Source organism: Artemia sp. Qi Xiang Cuo, chromosome 8 (assembly GCF_049724085.1).
Source record: "Artemia sp. Qi Xiang Cuo chromosome 8, ASM4972408v1, whole genome shotgun sequence".
In the NCBI taxonomy this organism is placed as follows: domain Eukaryota; kingdom Metazoa; phylum Arthropoda; class Branchiopoda; order Anostraca; family Artemiidae; genus Artemia; species Artemia sp. Qi Xiang Cuo.
The window spans coordinates 15883324-15899665 of NC_142801.1; the positions used below are offsets into that span (position 1 = coordinate 15883324).

The 16342-nt window shown below is 34.4% G+C and overlaps 1 protein-coding gene across 1 annotated transcript in view; it reads right to left on the minus strand.

Annotated features, from left to right (window-relative positions):
* Positions 1-16342, minus strand: part of Pp2A-29B (Protein phosphatase PP2A regulatory subunit A) — a 160830-nt gene that overhangs the window by 23071 nt on the left and 121417 nt on the right. The window contains exon 9 of the mRNA XM_089093234.1: positions 15609-15751. Within this exon, the coding sequence (XP_088949360.1) occupies positions 15609-15751 (143 nt within the window). The remainder of the gene's footprint in view (positions 1-15608; positions 15752-16342) is intronic.

Here is a 16342-nt window from a genome sequence, read left to right on the forward strand (position 1 = left end):
GCCACAGTCTGATTTAATTTCCATCCTAAGACGAAATTTTTTCCAAAATGCCTAATCTGTCTACAAAGAGCAAGTTTGGCCCCACTTTTGGAGTTTTAAAACACAAGGAACTGGAACGACAACGAAGATTATTGATAATAAAAAGACGCAAAGAAAAAGTAGGGAGTTTTCAAAAACAATACGTGTTAATTCTGTATTTAATCACTTCAAAATACCTCAAACGATTAAAGGTCATTTCCTCTAACAAACTGGATGGTAAATTCCTTAATCTGGATAGTAAAACATGCCGTCCCACTGGCAGTCTAGATCACAAAATTGTTCTTCCACTGGCAATCAGCACCGGGAGTTTATAATCTAAATTGTTAATTCGGCAACTCTGCACGCAAGCAAAAAGATCGTGGATTTGCATTGTGGATTTTCCCCAGTCGTAGTTTTTGGATTGTGGGTTTACATTTGATCCTTTCATATAGTGGTTTCCACTTCTACAAATTTTTCAGGAGATCTAACGAATTCCCAATTGATCCTCCGACGAAAAAATAAAGAAAATACCCAAACTGTTACCCGAAACATTGAATCTCCAGAAAATATTACTTTGAGGCAAAGCCGTATCTGGGGGGAGGGGATAAGGGTTTTGAGTCCCTCCCCCAAATTGTTTTTCCAACTCGTAAAAACACAAAAAAGATGAATATAAACAATTGTTGATGCTTTTTTAAACTTTTTGTACCCCCCCCCCCCGAAAAAAAACCTGGAAACAACCCGGTTTTGAGGTCATTCTTTATTTTTTGGAGGGCTTTTGTCTTTTTTTCTGTTCTCCAAATTTTCAGAACGTGGGACTTCATTTGCAAATCACTCGAACACCTCCAAATCACAGTACAAAATCAACAACAGTCCTACGGAAACTTCAACCAAATCCTGAAAGCGATTCACCGGTTTCTACAGAAAATTGCCGAGCTTATGCAGATTGTTAGAAGGAACTGGCAACGCTGGTTCCACAGTTTGCAATTACACAATCTCATAAAAATGTACAAGCTTCACTGATCCTGCTGAATCTGCTTTCAAGAATAATCTCCGTGTTTCCTCATTCGAAGCCAGGATCTTATAATATAAATTCCACGAACATACAAATTATAAACGATGAACAAAATTATGCCAACGAAAAGTTATTCTCAAGATATCACAGGATTAAAAGCAACAAGCAGAAATTAAAAAAACCATGTGCGTGAAAAAGTGCCTTCTTTGTATAAATAAAAGATGAGGATGAAAACGAAACAGGAGAAGAGGTTCGACCTTCTAAAGTGCATATGCTACCAAAAATTAACGTGATTTCTCTTTTCCGATATTGACCCTTCTCTGATACTAACTCGAAAATACTATTAAAGCTGTTTTACAGTTTCCTTTTAGTGCCACTTACATGCTTCCGTAGTTTGTTTTACAGCCAATAATCCTACCTATTAAAATCAGCTGAAGATACGGTCCGACGGTTTTGCATGTATTTATTCTAAGATCTAATTTTCTCTCTTTTTGTAAAACTGTTGAAAGGGGATTTTATTATATTCATTTAACATAGATATCTAAAAGAAAATGTGAGACGAAACTTTTATCTTTAGTAGTTGTAAGATAAATAAGACTAGAACTGACCAATGTACACTGAAAAAAAAAAACTTTAGAGAAGCTAAAAAAGGAAACAAAGTGTCTAGACCTAAAGACGGAACAAATCAAACTTCAAAACCAAATTCTAAGCCAGTACGAAAAGGAAAAGTCGAAAAGGACAAGCATACCAGCGAAGACCTTCGTCTTACAGGCGTCCGTAAATTGGTAAAAAGAGAGAGAGGAAGAAAGAAAGGTAAAACAAATACTGAGAGAAAAAGAAAAATGGAAGGAAAAATCGAAAGAGAAAAGAATGGAGAGAGAGGGAGGAGAGAAGAAGAAAAAGCAAGAAAGATAAAGAAAGAGAGAGTTTGAGAGAGAGAGAGAGGGGGGGGGGGGTAGGGAGATAGAGAGAAATAATTGTTTTAACTTACCCATGTTTGTTTGTTTTATAAACTTTTATAATAAAGATAAAATTTATGTCGTTGCTTTTTTCTTCTTGAAAATGTTAGATCATATTGGGAGAAGGATAATAGCAGGATGGTGTACATCCCTACTTCAGGGGAAACTGAGAGCTAAGCTCAGATTTCAAAATAACAGCTACCTTAAAATGTTAAATCTGTACAGAGAATAAACTTGTTTCGCTAAAGGAATCTTTTGGGAAACGCTAATCTCAAAAGTAAAGCATTAAAACTTTTAGTAATTAATATTTAAAAATAAATTCGAAAAAAGTATACAAGCTATTAGGCAAATATGAGCTATATGATGGCAACTGTTCTAGACACGGTCGACGATGTTAAAGCTACCTAATTCCCCAACTACTAGGGGACATATATTCCCATTTAATGGCAATGGGGAACTACTCCCTAGTTTAAAACCGCATGAAGTTTTAGGGCAAAGTCAACCCACTTCTTAAAAAATAATTGCACACCGAAACTTGCTTGTTTTACCCCGTAGATTTCAAAAACTGAACCAAATGAGTCATTTGAAATGTTGATGTTATCCCCCCAGCACCCTCCTTAGAAGAATTAGATAGAAGAATTAATTGAAGGGTTTGATTACTTAGAATTCTGTCTCCAATAGCCTTTTTTGATTAAATTACCTTTATCCAGCTCTGGGAATGCAAAACTTACCACCATTGAAATTCGCTGCTAAGTAACTTTAAAGATTTTACCACTTCGTTCTTATGATAATACCATTTTCGAATTAAACAAAAGCTTCACACACGAATCCTTATTTCTAAATACGCGATATTTTGTTCAGGTTGATATTTGAAATTTCCGAAAACTCCCAAAACCTCTTAGAATTGGGGGGGAGGGGTAGATTAAGTCATGCTACTAATCTAAACCACGAACAGATTCTTATTGTTTTTTATGTTTAGCGCTACGAAGAAAAAAACATCTTGTATTATTGACCTTTCTTGGTGATCAGCTCTAAGACACTACCAAATCTATTTGATACCTGCATCTGCCAGTAACATAGATCCGTATTCTATTATGCCACCAACAGCTCAAATGATTAAATTAAGCTGAAAATACGGCTCTCTAGTTTCAGGAACAGTGAATCTAAGCCTCAATTTTCTGTCTTTCTGCATGGCTTTTGATGGAGGAATCTCTTAAAATCCAATATCTAAGAGGCAAAAAATGCAAATGCGTGGATAGAGTTTCTTTTTGTTTTTCCACATAAAGCTATCTTGAGGCTAAATTATATCAAACGGCATTATATCAAACAAATATTTATGCAAATAAGTACATATATAAAGTTTCTTTTTTTACATACAGCTCTCTTGAGGTTAAGTTATGTCAAATAAGATAAGATATATTCTTCATTAAATACACATAGAATATGACATGTTACTATTCCCCCAAAGGCTCATTGGCCTGTAAATTGGTATTTCAAAAACCTTTTCAGGGCGTAAAATTCCGTAAATACGTAATTTTACGTTAATTACGCAAACACGTAATTTTAGATAAGACTATACTGAGACTACATTGTATCAACCAACGTTACCAAAGCCTTTTGAGGGACGAAAATGCAATTTGGAGGGATTTTTTTCTCTTCAAAATATCGAATATAATTGTTGCAGCATGATTGCCAATTTGTTTCGACGGGTGTGTTGATAAATTTAAACTTTTCATGAGGCAAAAAAGCCATTTTTATCGTTTTTTCTCATTGTCATGAATACCAAAAATATATCAAGAAACTCATAAGATATTCGTTAATATTGTTGTTTATGGGAGCGCCAATTGGATCACTGTCATGAGCCGTCCTGGCTTAGTGGACGTGTACTGGGGGGAAAGTTCTCTGTCCCAAGGGGCTAGGATTCAATCCCTGGCTAGGTCGTTTATGTGGGTTTGGGATGGGTGTCAGTTGGGTGGCTATGTAAACTTACCTAGAGTCAACACAGCCCCCACTGGTTCCAGGGAGAAATCTGGGGTCGGTCATCAGGAAGGGTGTGCGACAGCACAGGATGGATGGCCCCCAGTCCCCCATTGCACTTCCTGGCTGAGGGCCACGAAACGGAGATGAGCACCGCCGGTTTGGACCTTAAGGGTCTATTTCAGTCATACTTACTTACTACTTTACTTAATTGGATCACGCTACAATTTTATAAAGGTATAAAAGGTATCTTGTAATAGGTATGAATATACCCAAGACTTCTTTCCAGCTTTGCTTCAGGTTTTGTTATCTTTACTATTGATTAATAAACTTTTTCTTCTTAAAAAGATACAAAAAAAATTGAATTAATAGTTCATTTTAGGTGATTTGCTTTCCCCAAAAATATTAGTCGGATGTGAGTGAGATATCTCCTAAATTCTAGGGGATTTTATTAATGTTTTTACGACATTTAAAACTGCTTTCTAGGCTTGTTGAGACCATGCTCTCTATTAAACTTGTGTTTCAAGGATGATTTGACTGTCAAAAAGTTTCTTTTTCGTTTCCCAATAAACTCCAAAAGTAGTGGATATTAAACCCTGTGATAGAAGGGTTTATTATACCTTCATAACAGTTACTGCCTTGTTTTGTAGTAACTCTTTGATTTCCATAATGGCCTTGTCATGGCTGCAACTGAGAGAATCATTTAGGACATTTACGCCAGGTAATATTTTTAAAAGCACCGTATTCAAAACATATATATTTACAGAAGACAGAAAAAAAACACAGTTTTAACTGGTTCACATCACAGTTAACACACTGGTTAACTGGTTAACACAGTTCACAGTTTTAACAATCAAACAAATAATAAACTTGGCCATAAAGACCGCTGTAAACCTCGCGAGGCCTGCACGTGGCTGGGATAGAGGATTAACCTTACACCAACTTAGATCAATCCAGCAGACATCCTATAAAAATACGGGAAATTCCAGCTTTAAAAGCACTTTTTGGGTTTTAATCTCAACTCCCCAGGTAAATCCTCTGGCAAGCAGTATCCTTGCCTAAGGTTCTGACCTGAGCAACGTTAGGGACAAAGCAATGTTACTTTTCGGCAGCCGGCAAAAGAGAGGGGGTCGGCCACGACGAGGTGCGCGAAAAAACTGACTTTAATTACTTGAGGACACCAAAAAAAGTGACAAAAAGTGACTACTCAGAAGCCGTCAGAGCACAGGCAGATGGATTACAAGGATCCCAATTACTATCGTAAGATCATCACTGGCCTATGAGAGCAATGAGAACTAATATTTTAAATATTAGTTAAACGGCTTTATTTTATACGAGGGGGAGGAGGGGTATTAACAAATGACTCCCCTCTTTTGTTTTAAACTCTTTTGTTTAATATAAATGCATAAAAACTTGGAGGAAATACTAGTTTCTTAGTTACATTTTGACCACCCATCATATCTTATATTAATTCCAAATGTACTTTCCCCAATCTAGCGAGAAAAAATATATTAAGAAGATTAAGGCGACGAACTATTATTCGTGTTATAATCTCCTTCCTTCTCTCAGTCCACAGGCTAAAAAAAAATATCTTTCGGATAATCTTTCTAATGTTCCTGATAAAACCCTTAAACTAGGGTTGCATTATAGAGGGCAACCGAAATGTTGTCCAAATGTTGCTTTATCTAAGCAGACATAATTTTTCGAAGGTTATTAACTACTTGTTCCTTTCCTCTTCATTTCTCTCCGTCTTATCACTCAGCGGTGCTTCCCCCTCCCCCTCTTTTAAGTCGATAACTAAGGATTTGGAAATCGGAGATTAAAACCACCCTGTCACAAGACCTTCGCCCTTAAAGACAGGTGACCATAAAGGATAGAGCCAAAAATCTGACACATCTTTCAACTGTGTTTGCCTTAGGTGGCATTGTGATGTGATGATTTGTTAGTGGTAGTAGTATATATTATTAAAATGAAATTATACAATTATAATGGGTAAATTTTTAATTAAGATAGTCAATAATCTAAAACAAAATAATACAAACTAACAGAAGTACAAATATTTCGACTTCATATCTGGAAGCATTTATAAATGGACCGAAAAAGAGAGAAAAAAAAAGATAAAACAGTTCAAGTACCAAAGACATGAAAATAAAAACATTGTGTGCCCCCTGAACCCATTTTGAGGTCTATGCATTCCCAAAACCACAATTTTCTATGATCTTTCTCTTGATTCCTCAAAAGTTTTGAAGTTTTTAAGGCAGTAACACATTTCTTTTTGTGGTCTTATCTCAAAAAATTACATGTTTACGTAATTAATGTAAAATTACGTTTTTACGTAATTTTAATTGGAAAATATTTTTGGAAATATGTTTCCTACACCTACTGTGTCATTTTGAACTCAGTTCATCAGTATTCCATTTATCCCCTGGTAGTGGTAGTTCTGGCCTCTCTTGCACCTGGGGCAGAATCTTGATTTAGCCAGGGTAATTATGCAAGGATATAATGGCAATTATGTTCCAAATAGAAGAGACAATTTCAGGTAGAGGGGCAAAAGGAACAAAAAGAAAATGTGGCAGTACCACAATTTCTGTTGCCCAGTTGAACCGTAAAAAAACAAAACAAAAAAAACTTTTTAGTTAAATTTGACTGCACTTCTCCGTTCATACCAACACCTTCAAAAAAATCTACACATTTTTATGGTGTTTGGTGTAGTATCGATCAACAATCGGTACGAAGTGCCTATAGAGCTAATCGAGTGGAAGCACCAGGGGTTATTTTCATAAAATAATTAATACTACTATCACTTTCCTATTTACACCATTAATTGATGCTATGATAATTTTAGCTCTGAGCAATATTTATATTATATTTGTTTATCTTATATCATATTAAGGCTTTTGCTTAATTGTGGTATTCATACCTTTTTTTATAGGCTATTGGCTATAATAAACATGTGAATATCTTCAGTATTTTATCGAAAAATGGTTTTCCCTATTCTGGGAGTTTCGGTGCTCATGAGGCTAAAATTCATTCATTTCTTTTGGGGATATAAATTGGGTACAATTGCTGAAATGGGAGTAATGGAAGGATGGGGAATCACCCCCTAAAAATATTTTTTTATAAACTCCGCATTTTTTTAAAACCTTAAAATTAAATTCTATCTAGCCAGTCTAATGACTCAATAGAATAAAATGGTATATAAATTATGGAAATTCATATAATATAACGTGGATTACAACTTGTAAACTTACAAGCGACGATTTCAACGAGATTCTTTCAAGTCATCCACAGGCTTGTTCTGAGGATTACCACAGCCAAGGTGAGACTAAACCCTATTTTATTATATACAACCCAAACTTATGACCCAAAATTAATTTCTATTAGGAAGATTTTCACACCTCACGCCTCACCCACCCCAGAAACTTTAACAACTTTAGCGTAAATAGCGCGGGGTTGAGCGATACGACAAGTTAAACGTAGATGTTTTATTGCCTATAATAAAAATTGTAATTCCTTGAAATGTTGGCACTAAGGCTCTTCTATATTTACTTTCGGTTTTAATTTGAATTGAAGAGCTTTTGAATGTGACTTAATTTCGTGTTTTTATTTAGTTGTTATTTCTTTCGCACTGATTGGCTATGAGTAATATCGCCAAAATACTCTTTAACTTAGTTTGATTATTGCTCAGTTCGATATTACTCATAGCCAATCTGTGTAAGTGTTGGCAACTGTAGGATTTTTAAACAGATATATTTCTACGTGAGAAACTTAACTTCTGTAACTGGTAAAGATGTTTAAAATTTAAAATGTACATAGTTTTATCAAATTCTTTTCTAAATATAATTTAAACCCTATTAATAGCTAATTTTTATCTTATAAATTTTATATTCTCCATTGCCATTCTCTATTCTCCATCGCACTGATTGGCTATGAGTAATATCGCCAAAATACTCTTTAACTTAGTTTGATTATCCTTGTCAGGAGTATAAAAAAAGACAAAATTGGAAAAAAAACAGAAAAGGGTGAGTTTATTCATTGAAATAATCTAAAATGAGCTTATAAAATGGCACAATGAGCCAATAAGCTTATAAAATGGCAAAATAATGGCACAATAAGTTGGCACAATGAGCCAACTAAATGTATTCGATAATTGATATCATGCTCGATTGAAAGGCATAATATTTATCTCAAAATCTTCCCTGCATTCAACGGAGCTTACTGTAATTAATTGCGATCATTTCCTGACTAAATTTAATTATTGTGCTCTGTTGACACCGGTTTGAACAGGGCTATGGCATCGGAGTTGGAGTTTTAATAAGTTTTTGGTGAATGGAGTCAGAGTAACAGAAATAATATAAGACCCTTTGAAATTGGAGTCTGAGTCCGAGTTATGGAAACACATAAAGACTGAAGTCAAGCCAAAAACTCTTAAATACTACTAAAAGTGGCAATAATTAAATACTACTAAAAATTGGCAATATTGTAGGCCAATTTTAGTGAATAGGATATTTTGCATCATAGCACTTCAGTACTAGTACAGAAACAATTTATTCCATTATTTGTATCACTACTTAAAAACGTACATATAATATTTGCAAATATATTACATATAAATTGCAGATAGATAGAAAAAGGGCTTAATATATTGACAGAGATACTTCTTTTGCACTCTACAGCAATTCTGGCAATGAAGAATATAAAATTTATAAGATAAATATTAGCTATTAATAGGGTTAAAATTGTATTTAGAAAAGAATTTGTAAAACTATGTAAATTTTAAATTTTAAAAATGTTTACCAGTTACAGAAGTTAAGTTTCTCACGTAGAAATTATAGAAACATATCTGTTTAAAAATCCTACAGTTGCCAACACTTACACAGTTGACAAAACTCCTACAGTTAGCAACACAGCTGAGTGGTACCTACTGCGCTCAGTGTGTCCTTGTATTTCGTAGTGTGAGGATGTGTGCTTCTCTGTGGTTGTTTACTGTACTGACTGCCAAGCATGGCCCTTTTATACCAAAAATATTGGGAATTTTCGATCCGCTCTCCATTGACTTATTCAATAATCAATTCAGAAAGCATTAATCTATTTACAAGCTTTTGAGCCAATCCTTCACTATCATACAGAAATTAATAATTTTAGACTTTTGGAGAGTACCTATTCATAATTATAAATTATAATTGCCGAGTTTTTCATAAGCGTTAAGAATCAGAGTTGGAGTTCTTACTTCTTTGAAGAAAACGTTGGGAGTCGGAGCGATTGCGTTTAAAGTTTCTGGAGTCGCAGCCACGGTTGGAGTCGGTATGTTCGAATTGTCTGGAGTCGGGTTTGCTCGTCGGTAGTAAAGTGGACCGACTCCACGGTTTGAACACCAAAATGAATTTCTTATAATAAAAAAAAATCTTGCCTACCCCGAGAAACTTTGAAAGTAACCAAAAATATTATTACCTTTTAATAAATATTCCAAAAATTTTCTATTTTTAAAACGACAAATTGCAGCTTAATGAGCGCTGAAGAACAATAAACAAATAATTACCAGCAACCGATTTCAATAAGTGCTTCTACACACAATTTAAAAATTGCAATCGACTATTGAACGACACAAATTATAAAAAATAAATTGCAATAAGCCTATTGAACACGCAGTAAAAAAAAAAAAAAAAAAAAACCACTCATTTTAATTCACGTTTTGGCAGATAATTCAAAATCCGACGACCCCAATGATGACATGGCAAAGGACCGTTCAAAATATTGCTTAATTTAAGAATTGACGCCTTAAAATCCGCAGCTGCAGGTGAGCTAAAATCGGTGAGCTTAGATGAGTCTTAAAATGTCGATAGTTTCAACACCTAAAATCATTTAAAGCAAGCTTGTACATCCACACTGAGCCAACCAAGTAGATTGGCTTATTGACATCATGACACCTGAACTACTGAAAGCCTGACACCTGAAAGGCTCATTCAGTACTGAATGAGCCTTTGAACTGTGAGGACGCAAATTGGATTTAACTTTGAATTTAATTGGTTTGTAAAAAGTGTATTTGTTAGACAGTGAAGATATTGCGAAACATTGAATTGGCTTGGGATTATACACCTTGGATTACGTCATTTAATTATGACAAAAATAGGCCAAAGTCAATGAATCAAGCTCTGATTGAGTAGTAGTTCAGGTGTCTTTACCGCTTGCCCTGAGGAATGGAATGAAATGCAAATATTTGATTAGTTGAATTTTGCAAACGCTACAGAGTATTCCTGAAAGTTGGTTGTGATTCCTGAAGTAGCATCGGTATTCCAACGCTGTTGGAAGTCGTCGGTGCAGGAGATAGGGGTGTTAGCCGTGCCCAAATTAACGGTGGCTTAGCGAACTGCACGTCCGCATCGACGTGGATAAATTATAGGTGCCAAAATAGGTAAGAGAGATTACATATTTTATTTTATTTGCACTTGCCATGGGGCGAAAAAGGAAGATTGCTAAAACTGTCCAAGTAGGATCCCAGTCTGTTGAGAACAGTTTGTTGAATTTGACCGTTTCATCTGAAGGGAATAACGATGTCGCTTCACTGAAGACCCTGGCGGATGATTTTGCTAAGATGCTAACAATACTTACTGAAAATGGTAAAAAACTAGACTCTATAAACGATAGTATAAAAATGTTAGAAAATCGTATGGTATCAGTGGAAAATACACAGTCTGAGCTAAAATCAGAAGTTAATACTACGAGTTCGCGTGTTACACAGCTTGAATCTGATGTTCTAAGCTTAAGAAATCAAATGTCAATTATCGCTAGTGCAACGAAAAAGTATGAAACTGGGAATGCAGATCTGTCTCGTCGGCTTATGGGATCTGAGTATCGACATACAGAGACGAATATTATCGTTTGGAATGTTCCCTGCGAAAATACCACCCAAGCCGAAACGTTTTTTGACCAGTTGTGTTTGGAGGGTCTAGGTCTGTCCATGGTCCCGAGGTTTCGAGTTCTTGGTAATGTCCGTAAGGAGCAACCGTATTTTAAAGTTGATGTTGGTTCTCGAGATGCGAAGGTCAGTGTGCTTAAGAACGGAAAGAAATTAAAAGGTAAAGTTATTGGACACCATAGAAATGTATCTGTTAGCGATGATGCACCAATATCAGTTCGCGAAGCTCGAAGGAAGTTGTATGTAAAGAAATCTAGATTAAATACTATAGAAGTTTCATCATGGGTTTCCAATACAGTTCCACCATATATACAGATCGACCGTGGTGGTGTGGCGGCAAAATTTGGTTACGATGAGCCTATCCCTGAGTTATTTGACCAATAGATGGTTATATCATGAATGGTGAATTAAGAGTTTGTTAATAATATTTTTTTTTTTTTTTTTTTTTTTTTTTTGTATTTGTGTTTATGGAAAAAAATGAAAAGTTGTTCTTTTTTTCTCATTTATTTAGTTTTTGGTAAAATTGAGAATGGGTAAGTGGTAGACACAGGTAGAGCATTGTGTTTTCTTCAATTATAATTTTCTGGAATTCAGTAATGGAAACAGTAAGCCTGTATTGTGACGGGCTAGTGTTAGTGAAAATTTTTTCACCTTTTTTGTATTCATTTGTTTATTTATACTATTTTGTTAATATGTTTCTTATTATTTTTAGGTTATATTGTGTTTTTTCTGGAGCTTCGATTACGTTGGAAACGGGACCACCGACCCTCCGAGTTATAGTAAGTTATTCAGTTGGTTAGGTTTGGTTGCAACTACCCTCCTTTTCTTTTATATATATATATATATATATATATATATATATATATATATATATATATATATATATATATATATATATATATATATATTTATAAAAAATGGTAATTTTTCGTAATGATCGTTTGGATTGGCTTGAGAATAATCCATTGAGTGTTTCGGATTTAGGATTAGGGGTACTTCACAGGGATTTTGATATGGGGGTAGATGATGTTTTTCCGAAGGTTAATTATAAGCGCCCAGTTGATTTACATACTAGACTGGCACCGGATAAACTTGGCATTTTTCATTTGAATTGTCAGGGGTTAAATAGTACATTGGATTATTTGTCGGAGCTGTGTATGCTATCTGATTTTCATATTCTTGCACTTACTGAAACATGGTTAATGAATAATAATTCTGGACTATTGGATATTTTAAATTATAATATGCATGTTAAGAACCGTACTCATCATCAGCATGGAGGACTTGCCCTGTACATCAGAACTGATTTGAAAGTGAAGGTTAGGGATGATTTGTCTGTTAATAAAGAGATGGTTTTTGAGTGTTTTGTTACGGAGGTTGATAAGAATGGTGACCCATTTTTTATTGCTGTTTGTTACCGCCCCCCTTCAGCTAGTGTAGATTTTTTTTTAGAATTATTAGAGCAAGAAATGGACCTTCAAGCTCGTAAGAACATGCTGTGGTGTGTGTGTGGAGATTTTAACATTGATTTGAAATTGTTAGCATCTAATTTAAAAGCCCAGAATTTTTTGAATTTAATGTTAGGTTATGGGATGCATCCTGCTGTAAATATTTGTACTAGAGTGACGGAGTCATCTTCATCTCTAATTGATAATGTATTTTTGAATGTTCCCCATGATTCGTCGAGTGTTGTGTTAAATGATGTTTCGTATCACTTTGGTTTGGCTATATTAGTTCCGGGTATATTTAAGAATATTAATATTAATTGTGATGCTCGCCCTAAGCCTAAGAAATTAATAGTTGATTCAAATACTATTTCAAGATTTAAGCATAGGATAGAACAGTTAGACTTTAAATTTTTACAAGAAGAATTAGATTTAAATTTGAAGTTTGAGCTTTGGTATGGTAAGATTAAGGATACGTTTTTGGAATGTTGTGAAGTGTCAGGAATACAGAAGAGAAGGGTGTCTCCGAATAAACCTTGGATTACAAAGAGTTTGTTACAGTCAGTTAATAGAAGAGGTTTTTTATATAAGTTGTCAACAATGAACAATGATCCTCATGATAAAGTAATATATAGAGTTTATAATAGTAGGTTAAATGCTGCACTCCGACTGGCTAAGGTAGAATATTATAAGGTTAAATTTAAAAAAGTTGAGGGTAACCCGAGTAAGACTTGGAAATTGATTAAGTCTGTGACTTGCCCTGGTAGCGTCTTGATCTGTCCAGATAATATGGGAATGAATAATAGTGTTGCAGATGAGATGTGTAATCACTTCGCTACTATTGGGCAGCGTGTGTCATCATCGGTGCCAGTATTTGATCAAGATGGAGATTTTCGTCAGTTCCTACCTGAAGATTGTGATGTGTCTGCGTACCTTAAATCTGTAACTATTGATGAATTATTTTATGTTATAAATAATATTAAAAATGGTGCATCAGGAGGCGATTTTATTTCGTTGAAGGCTTTGAAGTCGATATTACCTGTTATATCTAGTCATTTTTTAGGACTGATAAATAATTGTTTAAAAGCTGGAATATTTCCTGATTGTCTAAAGTGCGCGAATGTTATCCCGATATTTAAAGGAGGGGATAAGAATTGTTTTAGTGATTATAAACCGATTTCTTTACTGCCATTTATTTCTAGAGTGTTTGAAAAGTTGATTCATAGTAGGATGGTAAGTTTTTTCGAAAAAAGACAATTTTTTAGTTCTAGTCAGTTTGGGTTTAGGAGTCATCATTCTACAGAGCATGCAGTTTTGTTTTTAACAACTTTTATTAATGATGCTTTAGACAAGGGTCTGAAGATAGCTTCGATATTTTTGTATATTACTAAAGCATTTGACTCTGTTGATCATGATATACTAGTTCAAAAGCTATATAGTAGTGGTATACGTGGTGATTTTTTAAATGTGATAGTTAGTTTTCTTAGTGGAAGGACTCAGTGTGTCGTGATGGATGGAGTTACATCTAAAATTGAATATATTTCGACTGGAGTACCCCAGGGTTCCGTTTTGGGCCCTTTGTTGTTTTTGGTTTATATTAATGACCTTTGTAGAGCTTCAAGTAATGTGTCTTGTTCTTTAGACCTTGATACTTACGGTACTAAAGGAATTCTACCATGTTTTGCTGATGATGCCCATTTCACCGTAGCTGCTAGAACTGAAAATGAGTTGATGACTATATTGAAACAAGGTATTTCTTCGATTGAAAAGTGGATGCGAGTAAATAAATTGAAACTGAATCATAATAAGTCGAATTTTTTGATTTATGGTAGAATTACTGGACATTATCCATGGATTAATAAGATAGAAGTAGGGCACCATACTATTGTAAGATCTACTAGTACTAGATACCTTGGTGTTATAATTGATGAAAGCCTTAGTTTTAAAGACCATATTGCATCTGTTAACAGCAAATTGTCTCGTAATATTGGTATTATGCGTAAACTTAGGTATCTTTGTCCGTGTGAAATTCTGAGAATGTTGTATTTTTCTATGGTTCACCCATATCTCATTTACTGTTGTATGGTTTGGTCGAAAACATTCGTAACTCACCTCCATCCGCTCTGCGTAACACAGAATATGGCAATTAGAGTTCTTTATGGTAATCAAATTGACCTATCTGTTTCGGTGAGGCATCTTTACCGCGAGCATAAAATTCTACCGTTGGCAGGAATATGTGTATTCTATAATGCTCTGTTTATGTTTAAATATTTAGCTTCGGAGTTACCATCATGTTTTTCAGGAATGTTTAGTCTTGCGTCTACTACTCACGATCATTTGACACGATCTTCTCAGTTGGTGCGAAGACCAGCTATGGTCACGTCTAGGTCTAGGTTTTCAATTCGCCATGTTGTTCCGTTAGTTTGGGAGAGTTTGCCTGAGGATTTGAGGAATGTTGGGGGTTTGCAGGATTTTCGTAAGTCGCTAAAGAACCATTGTTTTGATGTGTATATTTTGAATGGATTATTCCACGCCACTTAAGTTTTGTTTTTGAGGAGGGTTTAGATGCAGCTGAATATGATTATAATTATTATAATTTTGTTGGGTGTTGTTTGGAGGTTCGTTGGTTTTCGAGTCCGGTAAGTTGAGCTCTAATTATGCTTTCTTTTTTTCGTTTTTTTTTTTTTTTTCTATTTTTTTTTTTTTTTTTTTTTTTTTTTTTTTTTTTGGTTTGTTGGTTTTTTGATTTATTAGGTGGGTTTTCTCCCGCACAAGCATTGCTTCAGGGAATCGATGATGTATATATATTTTTTTTTTAAAATAAACCCATTGTTACATGCTGGATCTAATGTTATAATATTTTCCTCAAAATCTTATTAGAGTACTTCATTTTGACTATGATGATCTGTATCGATTTTCTGTAAATCGAATTCCATTCTTGCAGGCAGGCTTTCTAGACCTGCTGTGTAAAAGTTGAGCAAGGAACTGAAACAAGTTCCTCACTAGAAGAAGCGATTAGGAATTATTTGCGTGACTTCAAGATATCCTGATATTTTTTCGCGGAGTTTTAGCAACATTGAATCTTACATTTGTACTTTGGAATGGTCCAAATTAAAATTTATCTTCAGCTTTTTTCTGTTCCATCTTTCAACGTTGCTTGCTTTTATACGTTCATACGTTCAACGTAGTATAGCTTGCTTTTATGCAAAACAGGAAACAAAAAAGCTCGAGTTAAAAGAAGTCGATTGGGGAGTTAAAAGACAATGTTGCGAACTACTTACGTGGCTTCAAGATATCCCGCCATTTTCTGCAGAGTTTTCGCAACATTGAATCTTACGTTTGGAACATTATCGTTCGCCATGGCCAAAACAGCAGGTAAAAGAATCTTCCCATTTATTTCTTGACCACATGCCTCGGACAAAGTCTGGAAAAGACGGATTACCTTCGATTACATTAAGCATGCATTACGTGGATAACATTAGTAACAATTTTTCGATAGAAACATGGCTACAATAATACGAAAGGAGATAAATTCGACATTTTTAAGTTTCAGAGGAATAAAAAAATAACATTAATGTAAAAATACCCCATACCTTAAATTTTTCTAAATATATAGTTTATAATATAATTTATTATATTTATTAATTTATTGTATAATTTATTATATTATCTATAATTTAAAATATTCTGTACTCCGTATTTTGCTCTGCAGGATTAAAAAAAAGTCAAAAGAGTGATCTTTCCTTTTTTGTGCTACAAAAAAAAGAAAAGAGGATTGGCATCCTAAAATTGGCTCATAGAACCCTCATGAAAATTTGGAAAGTGTAGGTCTAAAGAAAATTTTTCGAAGTTTTAAATGCTTTCCTTAAACTCCTCTAATATCTTCCCCCAAACGTTTACCTGTAATTGTCTACGATTAAAAATTAGTCGAAGAAACTTAAAAAATCGTTGATATTTTTCTAATGTGTTCAAAAAACGTAGATCCCCTAACAAAGGCAACAACAAATTAAATAAT